This window comes from Cyprinodon tularosa, unplaced genomic scaffold (assembly GCF_016077235.1).
Source record: "Cyprinodon tularosa strain WSP-4 unplaced genomic scaffold, ASM1607723v1 ctg142, whole genome shotgun sequence".
Lineage (NCBI taxonomy): Eukaryota > Metazoa > Chordata > Actinopteri > Cyprinodontiformes > Cyprinodontidae > Cyprinodon > Cyprinodon tularosa.
Genome location: NW_024038243.1, coordinates 1,339,310 through 1,359,859, shown reverse-complemented (window position 1 = coordinate 1,359,859; position 20,550 = coordinate 1,339,310). Strand labels below are relative to the sequence as shown.

Genomic DNA, 20,550 nt, shown 5'->3' with positions numbered 1-20,550 from the left:
ATATGAGGAACTATTAGCAGTTATATAATTAGCTTGTTTTGGAAGCTTGAGGAATCTTATAACAAAAGGAGATAATTGACCTCAAATGTAAAAATAAACCTTGGTTCATGGTTTTAGTGTGTAAAGAAGAGTGAAATCTGAACCATTTCATGGTGCGATTGCTGTATTGATTAACCCAGAAGCCCATCTGCTCTGCTAAAAGACAGATGACTCCACACAGGAGCACAAACACACAGTCGTTGACCTTAAACACAGCATCTCTGACAGGTCTTCTGAAATTTCTGTGCACTTAATAAGTCAACATGTGTGCAATAAGCCAATACAGTGTAATTACAGGCCCAGCTGCTTTATTAAACTTGCAACAGCCTGCTAGTGAGCCGTAATTCTTATAGTTAAAAAGGTGAAAAAAGTGTTATTAGAAAGTTAGTTATTCATTTCTATTATCAACCACTTTTCACACCACTATGTGAGGAAACAAAACAGTCATTAATGTCGCCAGCAGGAGCCTAAAACTCACAGTTAGAATAATTAAAGGATTCGCACACTTATTATAATCCAATGTAATATTTGATAAATCAAAGAAGTTCCAGCTAAAATGCTAATTCACTTTGCAAAGTGTTTTATTTTTTCCAGAGAGTTTACCTCACCAGTTGTCTTTATTTACAGAAACCTGACAGTAACCAAGGGAAGACATGCTGCTCATATTCCAGGACCAGAAGTCAGACCCCTGGAAATCTACATCCTAGAACACCATTATGGAGCACCTGCTGTTCCCAGAGCCCATATACTAAGGAGCATGATGAAGAGTTACCTGAACCTCCTCACACAGCACAGATCTCACTGCTCATGCTCTGTGATCAAAACAAGCAGAAAAAAACACTATTTACCCCAACCGTTCCAGAACAGGAAGAAACTCTGATGAAAGCACAAGGCTGGACGGGAATGCCAATTCTTTTCTCATATCTTGTTTTTCAGAAATTGAAAGTCACTTAAAGAAACTCGAAGCCACTTTGATATTCTATGCACAGTGTATGTTTCTATTTTGTGCCAACATAGAATCATTATCATATCAACCCATTGGCCCGCTACCGCTCACACAAAAAAGGGATCTTCCTCCTAATTCTGCCATGAATAAGGAGCAGGGCCTAGATGTCCAAGTGCAACATCTTTCTATTGTGCTGGAAAAAGGCTGATTTTATCTCAGATGGATGATATATTAGTCAAATCTTTTTGTTTATTATCTAGTTTGTGGGCTAAAAAGATGTAAATGTAAATCCCTTTATTGGGAGATTCACTCTCTGCATTTTAACCCATCCCCTTGGAGAACAACATGGGGTTAAGGGTTTTGCTTAGGAACCCAGAGTGCAAGCTGTGGGGATTGAACCAGATACTTGCAAGCTTCTCAGAACACAAGCACACTTCTCTAACCACTAGGCCAACACTCCCCATTATAGTCCCTCAGCATCACAGATCCTCCACCGTGCTTTAAACTAGATTTAAAACAAACCATCTGAGAATCTGTTATCCAAAGCTCAGTCTTAATCTTATCCGCCTAAAGCTAACGGTTAGCAGACTTCATGTTTACATTATTGGAGGCAGACAGCATGTAAGTGGTCTCTAACTGTAGCCATGTTTGCATTCAACTGAAATGCAAATTTTATTCAAACTTTTAAAAGTTTGAAAAAAAAAAAAGAAATGTGAATTTGGGGTGTTTCTATTTGGTTTGAAGTAAATTAACAATGCACTGCAAAGCGTAAGGTTGTCATACAACACCATCCATATCACAGCCTCACCTATGGCTGTTATAAACAGGAAGTAGTTGCTGCAATCTACCACTGACTACAGATCAGTAAATCAAGGAAGGTTTAAATGAATATGAATATTTGTGCGTTGATCATTTTTGAAAAACCCAAAACCCGCTCAAGTGTAAAATCTGGCACAATATGGAAAATTGGAGGAACAAGGAAAGTCAACCCTCCTGCCGGGGTTCGCTATAAAGCCTTGACACCCCCACCTCTTTTCCTCTTTTCCCATGGATACAGTGCAGAGCCGCATTGGGCAGGATCTCACCTTAATGTTTGTCCCTTGAAACTGAGGGATTCTCAGTTCACCAAAATATGTTCAATGTAAAGTCTGACCTGCAGCCTACTTCCAAGACCAGATAGTTGCAAAAAAAGAAAAAAAAAGAAAAACACTCTCTGCACCTTTTCTCTCTCTGAGTTTGCAAGAGCATCAGGCCTTACAGAGGACACAGCTAGGCTCCTGGCTAACCATGGGCCCTAAGTCGCAACAAACTACTCATTATTCCTCAAAACAGAGATCAACAGCTATATAATTTGGGTTTTTTATGATTTCTGATTAACTCATGTTTTACTGGGGAGGCTAATAGCAACCACATGCTAACAAGACCACAAGCTAGCATGTTTTGAACAGTTGTATATAATTATAAAAAACTATTTAAAGGAAAAGTTCGTCATATTCAGCATTCAAACTTCTGAAAGTACTTTAAATATGAATTTATAACAAACTGTTCAAAAAATTCTAAGTTTTTTTAATTAAGAGTAATTCATTTGAACTGAGCCTGTTCTGCTGGAGGTTTCTTCCTGTTAAAGGGGAGTTTTTCCTCTCCACTGTCACTACAAGCATGCTTAGTGTGAGGGATTGTATTTGAGTCAATGAGTCGATGCAATCAACTGGTTTTCTATAGATAGAAAACTTTAAATAAATTTGACTGCCTGATCTGGTGAACTGTAAAGTGCCTTGAGATGACTTGTTGTGAATTGGTGCTATAGAAATAAAATGACTTACAGCACAGTGACGTCACTGCTGGAAGATGTCAGGAGTGAGGTGTTACTATATTTGGGCAAAAATGGCTGCTCCCAGACTCAGTGATCACGCCTAAAATTATTATTTTTATTTCTTTACTGATTTACGCTAAATTCATCAAATCACAATGAATGTATTAGTTATAGGAATGAATAATGATCCATTGATCATTTCTTGCTGACTTTTCCTTTAAACTCTAATATGAATTAGCTAAAGCTAGCTAAACAAAGCTAAATCATCTACAATAAAAGTTGCTACATGTTTTCATTCCCTTCGGAAGAATCACATCAGGTTTATAATCAATTATTTAATGTTTTCTTGTCTTTCCTAATTAGTTTAAAGGAAAGAATCCTAGTGTCACATTGTATTTGCTGCCCCAGTGTAACAGAAAGTCATTAATTACTAGCTACACGTTTTCAGATGCTTTGGTTCATTTCAAAACAGTAAAAATTAAATAAATGCTACAATATGGTTTATTAGGGGTGGATAAGTGCAGCGGCTGTGATCTTGTATAGAAAGGTTGCTTTTTAATATGGGGTGTCTTTTCCTTTGTCAATAGAAAACAATCAAAACAAACATTTAGCTTTCATAAAATGTTTTGGTGAGATCATGATACTTTTATAAAATAAACATTATTTAAAAGTCTTTTGATACCTAATAAATATGATTGCTGTCTAAGGTCAAAGCTGCTGCTTTTTGTTTTAGTGTCACTGCCAAGCTGAAACATTTAATGATTTAAATTATAACTGTATCACAGGCCTGGAAGTCATAACAAAATACTGTTTTATAATCCTTTAAAGGGGTTTTGTTTGTTGCTCACATAAGTATGTAATATCTCATTTAATTAGCAACCTAAGCCCTCTGACAAACAGGCATATGGTCCTCGCTCTCCCACGGCCTTGGCCAACAAATGAATATGCATATCCTGGGACCTCCAGTAGCTTGTTACTCTGGAATGAATTCTACACAAGCCTAATCCCTGATCTATTATTTACCCCTTGACCAAACATGCAAGTGGGGCTTCCAGACGTTTGACTTGATAGAAATGACTGCCGTGGGACTCGACTGCCTGTCTCACCCAAGTGGAAGAGCCAGAAAGAGGCGGAGGAGCACAGAGTGTACCCTGCATCCCTTCAACTCATCACTCTGGAGATGTCTCAGTCAAATGTTGAGCAAATCCTCGTAAAAACAAGCAGTCTATGAAAGTTTAATGAAGGCCTCAGTTCTGTGGGATCTGGGAAATCAGTGTCACATCCCTGCCGATGCTGGAAACTGTTTCCAGCAGCTTTAAAGCTGCATATTTTGTGCAATCAGTGACATGCATGCACAACAAGGCAAAAAAGGCAAATACATATATAATATATTTACAGCAACAACTTAATTGAAGTATGTTGGGTTGTCAGTTATTCTGGGGTAGCATAGGTGTCTTACCTCCTCCTAAAAATCACTATCTTTGGTAAAGGGATCCAATACCCCAAAGACAGAGGGCCCTTAAACCAGGGGCCTCTCATAAAAACTTGACATTTAGCACACTTCATTGATCTAAATGTTAAAATTTATTTTTTCTGGAATAGCAATGTTGATTCGTTTGATTCAAAACTTTTAGCACAGATAGACTTAAAGATTTGAACTTTTTCAAAAAAAGTTTTTTTTTAAGAATTAAAGAAATTGGCCAGCTCATTTTGAGAAGCACACAGAATAATCTTCATAGGTTGATAATGTGTTCACTTCGTTACAGTCTGATGATACTAATTTAATCTTTTCATCCATGATTGCTTTTAAACTAAGCCAATTAAACTTGGCTCCCTCTCCCAGATTCCACCGCATCTTTTAGGGATGTTTATGTTCTTAAAAGGAAGATGGACCTCGGATCAAATTCTGCTGAGGCTCCATACAACCTTGGATCAGGCTTCCTATGAGATTTTTGGTTCATTTTGATATGACAGCATCTGCAAAAGGGGAATAAAATGCAACTAAAGAGCAAGATAGCTGCACAATATAATAATCACATCACTTATAGATTATACCAATATAAAATACTGTATGTCACAGCCGGTGAAGTTCCTTGGATGTTTACATGTTCAGGAAACACACATCATCAGGTTTCAGAGGTGTTGAGTAGCATGTACCAGCTTCCTACACCAGACCAGAACAGACCTTTACAATCAGATAAATTATATCTTTGTCTAAAAACTCCTGTGAAGAATTCCCATCTTAGAGGGATTCTTCACTTTATCGAGGTGAGGTGGTGTGGTTGACCCTGTTTCTGGGTGTGATGCTGTGATAGTAAAATACAATGGATAGAAAATGACAAACACAAATGTGTTTCCGCAATCAATAGAGAGAAATGATTTAGAATTAGGAAAAGTGTTCAATGATTTATTTTTTTATTTTTTGCAAAACTAAATGATTTACACCATCAAAAAGCTTTTTTTTCATCAAAAAGCTTTTATTTACCTTATTTACATTTTATTTGCTTATTTCTTACTTGTTCAACTGGTTATTTTAGCACCTAATTTATTTGTTTAATATCGTATTCGGCAAAAATATCAACATATGTGTGATGTGTTTGTTTCTCTGCCTTTATGCACAGTGTTGGGGAGTAACGGATTACATGTAACGACGTTACGTGATTTAATTACAAAAAAAGAGTAACTGTAATTCGTTACAGTTACAATGAGAAAATATGTAATTCAGTTACAGTTACTTGCGAAAATATTAAGAATTACAAATTTTGCTACATTTTTTTAAAAAATATAAAGAAAAACCTTTGCGAAATGTGTACAGTAATGATAGTTTTATTGCTTCGCGCCCTGTATCGCCGTTTCCCGCTACGGCTCTTTGTCTCTATCATATTTGCCACTCTGATGATCCATCCTGTGCTGGTGGAGCCTCCTTGAGGAACAGCAAGCGAGCGGACGGTTCTATTTCAGCTCAAGCAGCGCATCAAAAATGACAGCCGTCCAGCACTGGAAATTAAAGGAGCATTTCATTTCATCATTTCATCTATGAAAATAGCTCTAATTTGACCGTGCAGGGCAAGAAGTGTTTGCCGGCTATCAACCTGAACTTGCTTGTGTTAGTCTGCAAACTGCGTAAATGGTAGAGCCTGGGGGAGGAACAGAAAAGAGTATGGCCCGATGAGAGGAGTCTGAGAAAATCTTACATGCCTGGTGCTGGCATCTCTTCTTGTGGACATCCTGTGATTGCCTGTCAGCAGTTCCCTCTCAGCTTAGTGCTTTTTTAAGGTTCACATTCAGTTCTCAAAAAATAAATGTTGAACATGGGTCAATACTCATTAAAACCTTAAAGTAATCAAAAAGTAATCAAAAGTAATTAGTTACATTACTTTTTAAAACTAATCAAAAAAGTTACACTACAATTACACTGTAAAACAAGGTAACTTGTAACTGTAACGGATTACATTTTAAAAGTAACTTACACAACACTGTTTATGCACAAGCCTGAAGAATGAGATACGCTTCCTAGCAAAGACAAAAGCCAGAGAGTAGATGGCATCACACCGTATTATGATGTACACGGAAGTATCAAGTAACAAAGTACAAATACTTTGTTACCTTATTTAAGTAGAAACTTTTGCCTTCTATACTTTACTGGAGTTTTATTATTTTTTTTGACAAATCATTTCTTCTAATCCTTACATTTTTTTTTTTTCAATTATTGCTACTTTCTACTCCTTAAATGTTTAAAAATAGACTCATTGGTTTTGTTTCATTATACTAATTTTCTTTAAAAAAAAATAAAAATAAACCAGCAGAGTGATCGTTTTTTGATGTGATACAGAGTTAAATTTGACACTGCTGCCATAAGTTATAAAACTAAAAAACTTAAGTATAAGGAAATTTTCATTTAATAATTTTATTTTTATTTTTTCCTTCATTAATTTTACTTTTATAATTTAAGTAGTTTTAAAAATTGTACTTTTTCACTTTTACTTAAGTATAAGTTGATACTGTAACTTCTACAAAAGTGTTTTTAAATAGTAGGATTTCAACTTGATTAATAAACATTTATACTTTCCACACCTCTGGATGTCCAACATTAAAATCTGACCTATCATATATTTTCCTTCTATGTAAGCTGAAGTGAATGTTTTTATGTCTTACCTTGTGTGCAGATATTTGTAGATATTTATCTCTGACTGCTCCTGCAGTGAATAAGATTAATGAAAATTCTCTCTATTGCCTTGTTTTTCTATCCATAATTATTCAATATTTTTATTAGAGGTGTGCTTATAATCTCGTTGAACAAAAATTATTCTCCCTTTATGTAGATAATAAATGTTGTCTTATTTTATTATTAATAATTGTTAAAGAAGTTCTAATTTCTTCCAGCATTTAGGTGGTGGATCAGTCAATCAGCTCTTTCTGTTGCGGCAATACTCTCTGTTTAAATCCCTTTTAGCACTGCTAAATGTCCTCTCATGCCAAACAATTTCCCCACTTGAGGAGATTTTCTTAAGCTTTGACTAAGGTGCTTTATTAATAAAGTTGATCTGACGGAGAAAAAAAAGAAATAAATGATAGAATTTGAGAAATGATCCCAGCAGCTCTAATTTGAAGGCACCAAAAGTAGGAGAGCTTCAGGGACCCAGACACTGAGCTCCAAGCATCCTTTCTTCTGTCATTTTCTGAATGTAGCAAAAACAGTTAAAAATATTCTATATCTAAACACCCTGGTTTAACTATCACATCAGAGCCATGCTGGCCATACTTCAAAATGATACCTTTCATTTAATGTTTGACTATGAATTCATATGTAAATGTATATCCATCAAAAGACAAGCAAATTAATAGTATAAAAAAAAAAAAAACAATTTAAATAAGGTCTCAACTTAAACCTGGAGCTTTTTCCCTTGCTTGACCATGTTTAGATAAAAAAAAAAAAAAATAGAGTTTGATCTTGACTGTATAGAGGTGCAACATATTCTCATTATCAGTTCGTAGAAATCGTACGAAAAGTTATGCATAGTATTTTGTACGTTTTTGACGTTTTTCCTCGAAAAAACAGATCAGTGCGCATGCGCAGCCAGACAGACGAAAAAAGCAGATCTGCGGACGGATGTAAAACTGGGAAAAACAGTGCAATAATTACTTCTTCAGATCTCTAACTAGGTTGCTTCCTGTTTTGTATCTTAGGGTTAATTGTATGTTAAATTCTATGTTATTTAATGGTGCGTAAGATGTGCATGCGCAAGGATATCTTGTCTCGAGGCAAGACGTAAAAATACGACGAAAAAAACCCATCAAAAACGTGCGAAATTACTGTGCATAACTTTTCGTACGATTTCATACAAACTGATAATGAGAATACACTGAGTGGTGCAGTTTGTAGCACTGCTGCCTTGCAGCAAGAAGGTTCTTGGTTTAATTCCCGGTTCAGTGGAGTTTGCATGTTCTCCCCGAGCATGCGTGGGTTCTCTCTGGGTACTCTTGCTTCCTCCCACAGTCCAAAAACATGACTGTTAGGTTAATTGGCTTCTCTAGTTTCTAGTGTGTCTATGGTTGTGTGTCTCTGTGTGGCTCTAAGACAGACTGTCGATCTGGTCTGGGTGTACCCTGCCTCACACCTGCATAGAATGCTGGAAATAGCCCCACTGTGAACATGACAGAATAAGAGGGCGAAGATGGATGGACAGATGTTAACTTGTTTGTCTTAATCAGCAAACATACAGTAATTGTCTGAATCCGACTAGACTACTTTTCAGTGAGAAATGATTGTTTTAATACAGCCTGAGGCTGATTTGCACAAGGTCAGGCTGATATACTGACTGTCAAATTTTGCTCCTTTAAATTGATTTAAAGGGTTTGTAGCATTTTATTGAGTTTATTGAATGACTTGTATATATTGAAAATGAAAATAAATGAAAACATTATACAGTTGAGATTACAGTATAGTTGAGTTTGCCAAAACAAAAGTACGTCTTTTGTTGATAAAATAAATTTGGTAGTAAAATTGACTGGATTTTTTTTTTGTTAAATCGACTCTTTTCCTACTAAGTAAAATCCACTATGATTTTATGGAGTAAATCAAGAATTTCTATTTGGAAAAAGTTACCTAGCTTTTCCTGAGTAAATGGTAATCCAAATGTTTCTCAGTGTGAGGGCAGATCTGTGGCACCTCACGCCTGCCGATGAACATTCTCTCGGAGAAATCTCCTTTAAGCACAGTTATTTGGATTCTGTGCTGTATTTAGAGCAGAAAGATGCCACTTAACACATCAATAAGCAAAGTGTATTATGGTTTCATTGATGTTGTTGTTCTATAAGATTTTTTCTAGTTTTTTCTTTTTTTTATTATATTACTTTCTGCATATAAACAAAGGTCTATGGTTTATTGTATTGTCCGTCTTCCTTTACTATATTTATTTATTCCTTGTAACTTTTCGCTCTTATTGTGCAGTGTTATTTATTCCCTCCTTCTGTGCCACATCAGTTACTGGTTCCTCTTTAATAATCTTACCAACCACTCCTCAGCATTTGGGTTCATCTATGGTCCTAAATATGACACAATGTTCCGTGGTCCAAATTCCTATTGTCAGGTGACAGCAGACTTAATATTATGTTTGAAAATCAAGTTCCAAGTCTCTGGAGTCCTCACCCTGGACCTTACTGATAGCAGTCCAGGGCAAAGTTTATACATTATTTGATGATGGTGGGCAGGTCTTTCATCTGAGGCTACTGGTCCTCTGTGTTTTATGAACTCCAAAGTCAGAGAAGCCATCTAGGTGATGATTTGCATCTCCAGCAGGACTGCTCACACTGCACAAAATACAAGTTCCTGGTTAAATTGAATGATTTTAATGAAGATGGAACCCCTGTATACAACTGACCAGCTAACTTCCTGGCCTAAACCTTACAGAGAAACCCTGGGCTTCAGAGAGTTAGATGAGAAACACTGGAACTAATAAAACTGAAAGAAGTGAAGGTCACTTCTAAAGCAACATCACCTCAGAGGAGCCACAGGCTGAGCTCCCTGCTGTGCTGCATTCATGCAGTAACTCTTGCGAAAAGGGGCCCTGACCAAGCACTGAGTGTATTCTGTACAGTACGTTTTTGTTGTTGTTTTTTTGAGCAGTGATGAAATATTCTCCCAGAAACTGGTCATTTGAATTTAATGAGATTTATGCCTGAATCATCAAAAATAAGCAAAAAACCCTTGGAATAGATAATGCATGAGTTTCACTTTGTGAGCTGAATTACTGAAATCTTTCTATGCTCTGATTTTCTAACAGGCACCTGTGAGTGTTCGTACTGGGAATCCAGAAGGAACCAGAATATCTAACTTAACTGTAAATTATACTTTTGTTTTTGCCAAATTACAATTCTTATACTCAAAAAGACTTGAATCGTTTAAAATGAAAAATTAAAGTTGACTTCCTTCTTTTGCTGTTCTCTTTTATTTTCATTTGCTCATAAGGCTTTTTTTGTGTGTGTTGTAAACACTACAAAGGAAGTTATTCAGACTGTTGGAGTAAAAGTTTATGTTTAACATTTAGAATTATTTAATTATAAATAGAAAATGAATTAAAAAACTAATTCTGGACTGCAGATCTAAATCTTGTACCCCGGCAGCACACCTTTTACACTAGGTATACAAATAGAAAAAGAATCACCAAAATTACAGACTAGCTAATTAAATTTACATTTACTTTTATAATACCACATATATATTGGATCATTATTCTATCAAATGAAGTTCAATAGCACGTTAGGTTTAGATTTTCTAAGTCAAATTGATGACAAATTTAAACTCAGATCCAATTGAATCTTCTTACATTATCCAACTTTTTTATTTCATTTTTATGCATTTTGAACAGAATAAAAAGTATTTTCTTTCAGGCGACATTTTCCTGACATTTAACCTGCCTGCTCTGAGGGATTGCTGCAAAAACTGCCCTGAAAACTTTTCTAATGTTACTCAACCTCTTCTTATCTCGGGGCTACAGCTTTCTGACACATGTCTGTTCCTACATGATGGGAATCTGGTGCTGACACCATGTTGTAAATCAGCTCATCTGGATCGCAGCTACCGGGGTCCAGAGACACAGTGGTGTGAATTCACCCAGGTTTCCCCCCCTGCAGCCCCGGACCGTCCGCAGCTCCACGGCGCGCGCTCTGCTGACTCCGCACAAGGAAATCACCAGGGAAGTGTAAAGAAGGCGTTTTTTTTCTCTCTCTCTTCCCTCTTTCCCGTTTTTCATCAAGGTAGGACAAGCAGCAACAGCCCAGCTCCTGCTTGTCTGTGAGATTCTTGCTTAATTTCCTCACTTTGCGGCTTTCAGGCGACAGAAGCGCAGCGCTCCTCTCCGGGACACCGACGCGTAACCAGCCGACGCGCCAAGCGCAGCGACTCTGCGATCCTCCAGGATAAAAAAACAAAACAAAACCCCTCAGAAAAAAATCAAAACAAAACACTTGACATCATTCTTAACGGTTAATCAAAGCTGCCAGAGAGTCAGAGTTTGAGAATCCTGATATCAGAGGGAGCAGGAGCGGAAAAGTTCCCCCACTTGAGGGCGAAATCTGACTTTTTCCAGGACGACCAAGTCCCGAAAAGTTCCAGGAGCCCCGAGATCTGTCCGGTACAACATGCAGCAATGGTAAATATGTTTTTGATTTCTAAATCTAATTAAGAAACTCTACAGCACATAATTTTAGTAATTGTTAACTTTATTTTGGAAAATAAAACACAGATCAATGAAGAACTTACCAAACATGTCCAGCTCTCCCTAAAATAGTTAAATTTGTGGTAAATATGGCTCATCTGATGACTGAACCTCAGTTAACCCCCCAACTCCAATTTCTGACCTTTTACAGGCGTGTTTGTTCTTCATTCATCTTTAAAACAACCAGAACTATTAATAGCCTTGTTGAAAAGTGAAGCACATTTTGGTGAACTAAACAAAATGTAAATATTTGTAAAGACATTAAAACCTCAGAAGCACATTTTAAAAAGAAGTTTTTTTTTTGAAACACCTCACTGATTGTGTAACCTTTTACTAATTAGAAAGAGGCTTTTATCAGCCGGTATACAGAAGCTTGATGAACATCAGCCATGTTTGTTGTGTGTTATTTCATTTCCAAACAAAGTTTTCTGCTAGGCCTGAATCCTGCAGACTTCCTTCATTGGCTGCTGATTTCCCTAAATATTCTGCCCTGGATGTTTGCTCTCTGAACCTGTTGAATGAGATGTCAGCGAGAAACTAACTTTTTTATTGTCCATCCAGGTTCATTTGTTGATACAGAATTCTCCACGCATTTTCAATACAGACTTGGTTGTGGAGTTAATCTCCAAAGGGAAAGTTATTGCCTTTGCTCTGACAGGCAGGGGAGAACTGAGGTATTATAGATGACTTTTAAACACCTTTGTACTTTAAGCAACAAGGAGATGAAGAAAGAGGTTAGAATTTAAGAAGCTGTTAAAAAAGGAAGTTTAGTTTAACATTGTGGCCTCAAAGCTCCACAACATGTCTGTCCGTCTGTCATATTTCTAAAATGTTTCCAGCTAAATCCTGTTTTTTATTATGAAATTCCTCTTTACACTTCTTGCATTTATCTCTTACGTGTAACTATTTGTGAATTCAGAGATTAATTGTCCCCTAAAGAGTAAAATATGTGTATGATCTGAATGTTATTCATGTAAAATGATAAAGTATGGGTTGATTAATGCACTCATTGCAGCAAACCAGCGATCAGAGGTCTGTGATGGTGCTGCTTCAGTAGGTTAAAGAAAAAGTTAAAGTTGTGAGCGAGGCTGCGGCTGGGTCGTGATTCCTCTGGGTCTAGGAGTATCAGATATGTGTGTGTGTGTGTGTATGGGGGGGGTTGGAGCCACTGGTTAGTTGGTTCAATAATCTGGTAGACAGGTAGAGAGGCACTTAGAGAGGCTCCTAATGAAGAGAAAGGCTGCTTAGTGGTGCTCGACTCTGACCCCGCCAACCCTCACTGTCCCCCCTGCTGTCTTCTACTGATTACTGCTCACATAGTGGACACCCCCCCAATCCACCCACTCACTCACCAACACACTCTATCCTCCAACTCTTTCCATTTCCTCCTAAACTCTCACTTTCTGTCTATTTATTCCAAAGGACTGACATTATAATCCCTTAATGCCTTTATATAAACTATTATCGCTGATATTCTTAGATTTGTTGCATATTAGATTCTGCCTGTAATTTCCTTAAAAAAAAAAAAACTGAATTTCCTTTTTTAATGTGCAATGGTGGAAGAAAACTAAATTGCAAAGTAAAAGCAAAGCACAACAAAAAATAGTAAACCGTATTTCTGTTTATTTGTCCTGTCCCAGCAGCTTGGGAGAATAATCAGGAGGGACTGGCTGGCTCACAGTTTCAATGGCAGCTTTGCTTTGCAAATTAAGCAGAAACAAGAGTTTTTTTTATTATGATGAAATTAGTGGTACAACAGACCAATAAGGCAAAATAAAGAGAGAAATTTAAAAAGGGGCAAAGGAAAATCAGTGGTGTGTTTGTGATCACATTGAAACGAATGAAACAAAATTATTAGACTTTTTTATTGTTTTTTACTATCAGCCCATTTTAGAAACAAAACATATAATTTTCTGTAGATGTATGGAAGGTGAGGGATAGGTTTGATATCATTTATGAATTTATTTATAGGTGTATGTGTATAGCTATGTTCATACTTGTGTCTATCTACATTAGATATTAAAAATGAATGAAGTAGGAGATATGAAAACAGAATACCTGCACTAAACTGATCCGACGATTTATTTTGGCTGACACCTTAAGTTTCCTTTATTATAGATATGTGAATATATAAGTTCATTCATATTTTTCCCTCCTTTTCCCTTTAAATCAAGCTTTTTTTTGTTTGAAATAAAACATACATGATAAATGTTACTGGAACACAAAATACATAAATAAATGCATTAAACAAAACTCTTAGAACATATTATTAATTTTATTCCTTAGTTTTTATAACCTTTAGAACATGACACAGAAGAAAAAAAAGATGGTCTAATACTATTTTTAACAACTGTAGACAATTATACCTGTAGCCAATATAATATATAATCTTTTAGCTTCTTTAAAAGGGGGAAAGGTTGCCGGTCGTTAAATTGTGGACAGAGCAGCAGAGGTGGCAGTGGGTCATGCCCCCGAAACCTGAAATCAGAGGCCCTGCAGGGCTGAAAAGAAAGCGATTTCAGTTTAAACTAAACCTTGCTTTTCCTGGTTCTTATCTGTACGGTTTAACTGAACACATGTTCCTCTAACCTGATGATATCAAAGCAAAATTAGTGCCCTTTTTAAATCAACCTGATGTGGATCGTTGCTGTGGTGATATATCCCAGCTATGCTCCATCTCTAACCTCCTGTGGGACTGATAGTGTGTCTTGGCAGTGGCAGAAATAGTAATGTTTTTAAAATGGGAGTGGAGAGGGGGGGCTTATATATGTAAAAACCCTTAAACACAGCAGCGTAACCTAAACTGTGAACTTAAGGACCAAACAGAGACAGATTGATGTGTTAAAACGAGCTGGATCCCTGAATTTCTAATTCAATAAAGAGAACTTTACCTACAATAATATACATGTGAGAGAGATAATTACTTGTCTTCGTTGACTCAGTACAGAAAGCAAGACACCGAATCTGCACACACTTATTCTCATGAAAACATGAGGAAATCTGGTCCGTGTTCATGCGATTCTTAGTGATACATCAGAAAATTTCACAAATTCAACCCTTGAGGAAGATGGACCTATTTCTCTTTTAGCAAGAAAAGAAAAAGACAATTTTTTAAACAGTTGAACTTCCTGGCTTTCTGATAGTATGGAGTCACACGGTAATTAGCATTTCTAAATTCACATCTGCACAATTGTAATTATTCAAATGAGTCTGCAGCTCATGCAAGAGTTTCCAGGCCTTCATGAGTTCTCACAGCTGGCTGATTAAAACAGATCTCCAACAGCAGTGCTGTCGTCAGAAACAAGGAAAAAGGATTCCAAAAGTCCTCCAGGAGGGTAGATCAACCTTGCTCAGAGGCTAATCTGGGTCCCTGAGCAAGGCCCTTAACCCCACACTGCACCCTAGGTGCCGCACAATGGCAGCCCACTGCTCCCCAAGGGAAGGGTTTAAATGCAGAGGTAATTTCTCCAATGTGAGATCAATAGAATTCAATTCAACCTTAATGACGTTTAAAGATGGTTTTCACTAGCAGGCGGGGCGTAAATGTTGGATAAACTCCCGGCAAAGTGGAAAACATATGAAATTAAACATCTGTGCTCATGTTCCAATATTAATGCTTCTGTTTTGGCTGAAGAAAGAAGTTAATCGATGTTAAAAAATCATTCCGTACAGTTTTTGCAACTTAAAAAATCATCACCAAAACCTGCGTCACTTCCCTTCTTTCATTACACAACCCTGCCTCTTATCTTCATTTCATAGCCAATCAAATACCACATAGAAATCAATCCCCTCCTATCCTAATAAACACAATATCAACAAGATGGAAATAAACATCGTAAGTTCACATTAACGCGGTTATACTCAACCGTAAAAATTACAAAGATGGGCAAAAAGTTTAGTTAAATCTGATATGTTTGCATTTTTTAAATCACTATTAATCACTATGAAGTGCATGGGTTTGAAACAAGTATAAACTCAAAGTAGGGAACAAAGAATTAGTAGCATATAAACAGTTAGAAGTCCTTCCATCTATGTGCCTGACCTGCTTAACCAGTGCAGGAGACGAGGGAGAGATGTCTATCTGTAATATTCAAGAGACGGGTACCGCCAGGCGTCCAGTCCGTCAATTCAATTCAGTTCAGTATTTTTCTATAGCGCCAATTCACAACATCTGATCTCAAGGCACTTTACAGCTAAACCAGATCATACAGTCAAATTGATTCAAAGTTTTCTATTTAAGGAAAACCAGTTGATGGCATCGACTCATTGACTTGAAGGCAATCCCTCACACTAAGCATGCTTGTAGCGACAGTGGAGAGGAAAAACTCCCTTTTAACAGGAAGAAACCTCCAGCAGAACCAGGCTCAGTGTGAGCGGCCATCTGCTGAGGACGACTGGGGTTTAAGGAGACAGAAGCAGAGATACAAAAAGCAGCTGTAAAAGGTGTCTTCGTCCAGGAAACACACAGCCAGGCAGACGAGCTCCAAGCCAACTCTCACGTCAGAGGATGAAGAGAGCACATCCAGCCAGTCACAGTCAGAGAAGTATTAAAAGTCATAGGATAACACAGAGACACACAGATCACAAGGGCAGACTACCATAAGCACGCTTAAGGACCACTTACTCTGGTCAAAATCGACTCAATTACCAATTCCCCCCAAATTTGAGACATGGTTCTTGTAGCCTGAGGCGGGGCAGTCATGGACTATAGATGGCTGGACTGATTTGGGATTCAGTAGGTGCACAACCCCCTTTTGAAAATCCTGGATCCGCCCCTGTGAATCCTGAATCTGTCTTGTCCAAAGAGATGATGCTAAAGAAAGCAGAATTTCTCCATTATCACCGAAGCTGCATGTGAGAGCCAGTTTCACTCCTTGTCAAATCATGATGCTCAAGGTGAATGAGAGACTGTTGGTTGAAAATAGTGAAAACCTTCCATGAACTGCTGGCTAACTAACACTAACCCATCCCTAGACCTTACCCCTAAAACTAAACAAGCTCTAGTATTGGTTCCCATACGCCCCTAAAACTAACAGAAAAAAAAAAAAAAACTTTGTTACTTTTTATTGCAGGTCACATCCTTTTCACATTATGCAATCTCCGCAACTTGTCATTCATCCTAAGCGTCAGTAAATGACGTGTCAGTATCTTACATGAAGGGGCTTTGCCCAAGGGTCAATATTTGACGAGTATGGAGTCAGAATACAGGTGCTGGTCATAAAATTAGAATATCATGAAAAAGTAGATTGATTTCAGTAATTCCATTTAAAAAGTGAAACTTGTATATTATATTCATACATTACATACAAACTCATATATTTCAGATGTTTATTTTGTTTAATTTTGATGATTACAAATGACAACAAATGAAAATCTCAAATTCATCATATCAGAAAATTAGAATATTGTGAAAAGGTTCAAAATTGATGGCCCCTGGTGCCACACTCTAATCAGCTAATTAACTCAAACCACCTGCAAAAGCCTTTAAATGGTCTTTCAGTCTAGTTCTATAGGCTACACAATCATGGGGAAGACTGCTGACTTGACAGTTGTCCAAAAGACGACCATCGACACCTTGCACAAGGAGGGCAAGACACAAAAGGTCATCGCTAAAGAGGCTGGCTGTTCACAGAGCTCAGTGTCCAAGCACATTAATAGAGAGGCGAAGGGAAGGAAAAGATGTGGTCGAAAAAAGTGTACAAGCAAGAGAGATAACCGCACCCTGGAGAGGATTGTGAAACAAAACCCCTTCAAAAACTGCAGCTGGAGTGAGTGCTTCAAGAACCACCACACACAGACGTATGAAAGACATGGGTTTCTGCTGTCGCATTCCTTGTGTCAAGCCACTCTTGAACCACAGACAGCGTCAGAAGCGTCTTGCCTGGGCTAAAGAGAAACAGGACTGGACTGCTGGTGAGTGGTCCAAAGTCATGTTCTCTGATGAAAGTAAATTTTGCATTTCCTTTGGAAATCAAGGTCCCAGAGTCTGGAGGAAAAGAAGAGAGGCACTTCATCCACGTTGCTTGAAGTCCAGTGTAAAGTTTCCACAGTCAGTGATGGTTTGGGGTGCCATGTCATCTGCTGGTGTTGGTCCATTGTGTTTTCTGAGGTCCAGGGTCAACGCAGCCACATACCAGGAAGTTTTAGAGCACTTCATGCTTCCTGCAGCTGACCAACTTTTTGGAGATGCAGATTTCATTTTCCAACAGGACTTGGCACCTGCACACAGTGCCAAAGCTACCAGTACCTGGTTGAAGGACCATGGTATCCCTGTTCTTAATTGGCCAGCAAACTCTCCTGACCTTAACCCCATAGAAAATCTATGGGGTATTGTGAAGAAGAAGATGCAATACACCAGACCCAACAATTCAGAAGAGCTAAAAGCCACTATTAGAGCAACCTGGGCTATCATAACACCTGAGCAGTGCCACAGACTGATCGACTCCATGCCACGCCGCATTGCTGCAGTAATACAGGCCAAAGGAGGCCCAACTAAATACTGAGTGCTGTACATGCTCATACTTTTCATGTTCATACTTTTCAGTTGGCCAACATTTCTATAAATCCTTTGTTTTTATTGGTCTTCAGTAATATTCTAATTTTCTGATATGATGAATTTGAGATTTTCATTTGTTGTCATTTGTAATCATCAAAATTAAACAAAATAAACATCTGAAATATATGAGTTTGTATGTAATGTATGAATATAATATACAAGTTTCACTTTTTAAATGGAATTACTGAAATCAATCTACTTTTTCATGATATTCTAATTTTATGACCAGCACCTGTATGTTGGAGTGTGAGGAAGAGGAGGAGGGCAGCTGTAGTCATTACTTTTCCACTCAGCAGATTTAATGACGATACATTTTCTCATCCCTTCCCAAAGTTGTTTTATTTATTTATCTTTTTTGATGAGACTTTATGTGACGATGGTGTCTCAGTCAACCAAGCAAAGAGTTAAAGAGAGAAGTAAGCTATTAAAGCTATGGTTGGTAATGTTGGAGAGCTGGGAAGATTTGTAAATGCATTTTAAGGAGGAGGGACAGAGATGAAGGCATCTGATTTTTTATTTTTTTTTATTTGGACCGAATGGCAGGGATTGGTCAGAATTTTAAGAGAATCAAAGACGTCTGATTATTATTATTTTTTTTCATTCCTTTTTCTGAACTAATAAAGTATTGACTGCTCTCAGGATGGAAGGTCTATTTCATTCAACAAAACAATAATTGTTTCTGAATAGGATTAGCAACTATAGCTTTAAAGAATGGAGATAAAATAATAGGCGTGATTAAAAAGACCCGTCTTTAATGATGTTCTTCCTTTGTTGTATATTTTCTTTCTTCCTTGTTCTCTGTCCTTGTCAAGTCCTGCCTTTTGCTCCTTCTCCTCCTCCCTCTTATTTCCTGCCGCTCACTTAAAAAATAACACTTTTGGCACTTACTTAATCATATTTATTTACTTTAACACAATAGTTTTTATGTCCTACCCTGCTAACATGAAACAATTGTTTTTAAGTAACTAAATATAATTGAGTAAATGCCAAAAATGGTTGCATAATTTTTTCATTATATCCTTTCTTTCTTGTTTCCTTAATTTCTTCCAATCCAGACGATTCTCTCTTGTAAAACGATTTCATATTTAGCAGAGCTTAAATCTGATCTTTTTTTTTACCTTATATTTTGTTAAACACAGAGGATTAAAAACAGTCTTGAGATTTGAACCTTAAAATTGTGGAGAAACCCTGAATCCTTCGTTATCTATTGGACTTAAAGCTGTTCCCTCTGTCAAATGTCCTGATGAACATTTCTGTCTTCTATTGGTTCTAAACAAGAATCTATGCATACAAATAATAAAAACAATAAAAAAAAATTATATTACCTACCCACACAAAAATAAACTAGAAAGAAGAGAGGCTGCTGTTTTAAGAGCTCAGTATGTTGGATTTGATTGTTCCAAGACTGAGGCTGATATTATACAAATGTTTTAATCTGCTAAATGATAGCATTGTCTGCGGTGAGAAGAAAGATAACATTTGCAAATGGCAAATTAATCAGATTAGAATCAGTCTCTGTGGTAAAAGGTGTGTTTAAGCTGTAAAGCTGATACTTGTCCCTACATGCAGTTTTTCTTTCTCTTCAACCAACATTATGCGTGTTCATCAAAATGTTCTCTAAAGGACTCAGGAAGCCTGGAAAAAAAAAGTAAAACATGTGCAAGCATCTGCAGGAGCTTCATTGTCTTAAGGTTACTTCTTGCTCAAATATGTCATCTAAAAAAAAAAAAAAACTCATTAAATGTCTCTTAAATAAATGAACATAACTCTGTTTTCAGGGTGGCCTTAATTGATTTTGTCCAAAACTAATTACCAGAAAGTGCGTAAAATAAACGCTTGAGCGTCATGGCCTGGCTGGGGTCCCAAGCTGTGAGGAGGCTACATTTCACTCCTAATCCATAGGTTGTTCAGCAGTGGTGGGATATAACTCATGTCGATGGTATAGAAATACCAGAGAAGCTGAAGCTGTAGCGAACAGGAGTAGAGTTGTAACCAAATGGCTCAGCTGGGAGGTATAAGGTTATGTGATATATTTTATATTTTATGGCCACTGCCTGCATGAACTCCACTGCGGAATAAAGTTGTTCGGTACATTTCCATGAACAGGCAGGGAGGAAATCAGGGATTTCTATTTGTAATTGGAACTCCAGCTTGAAGTTGTATTTTTTGGGGGGGATCTAAAGTATTTATTTGTGCTTCCAAAATAAAATGAGTCACATAGAAAGAGAATGTGAGGATATTTGTTTGACTGGGCTAATTTTTTTCTCTCTTTTTTTTCTTTCTTTTTGGGTGTGTGCATAAATGGCCGTGCCCCGGTGACTCAAAAGGTATGGAGAGATATCCTCAGGCCATACAGAGTGATTTGATTAAAAGAGAATAATTTGCCCTAAAGGTGTCTTTTCCCTTTTCCTTAAAAAGGCTGGTGGAAAAAATCTGATATGACAAGATAAGTGGTGGCTCATGAAAAATTCCTGAGGAC

General features: G+C 37.3%; 1 protein-coding gene across 2 annotated transcripts in view; it reads left to right on the top strand.

Moving 5' to 3' along the window:
• Positions 1-10,891: 10,891 nt before the first annotated feature.
• bnc2 (basonuclin 2) overlaps positions 10,892-20,550 on the top strand; it is a 252,393-nt gene continuing 242,734 nt past the window's right edge. The window contains exons 1-2 of one of the 2 annotated variants that reach the window (XM_038278583.1): positions 10,892-11,054; positions 11,132-11,449. In XM_038278583.1, coding sequence (XP_038134511.1) covers positions 11,447-11,449 — 3 coding nt within the window. In that variant the 5' untranslated portion in view covers positions 10,892-11,054; positions 11,132-11,446. Of the gene's footprint in view, positions 11,450-20,550 lie in introns of both variants that reach the window. The other variant, XM_038278582.1, reaches the window with a different exon arrangement.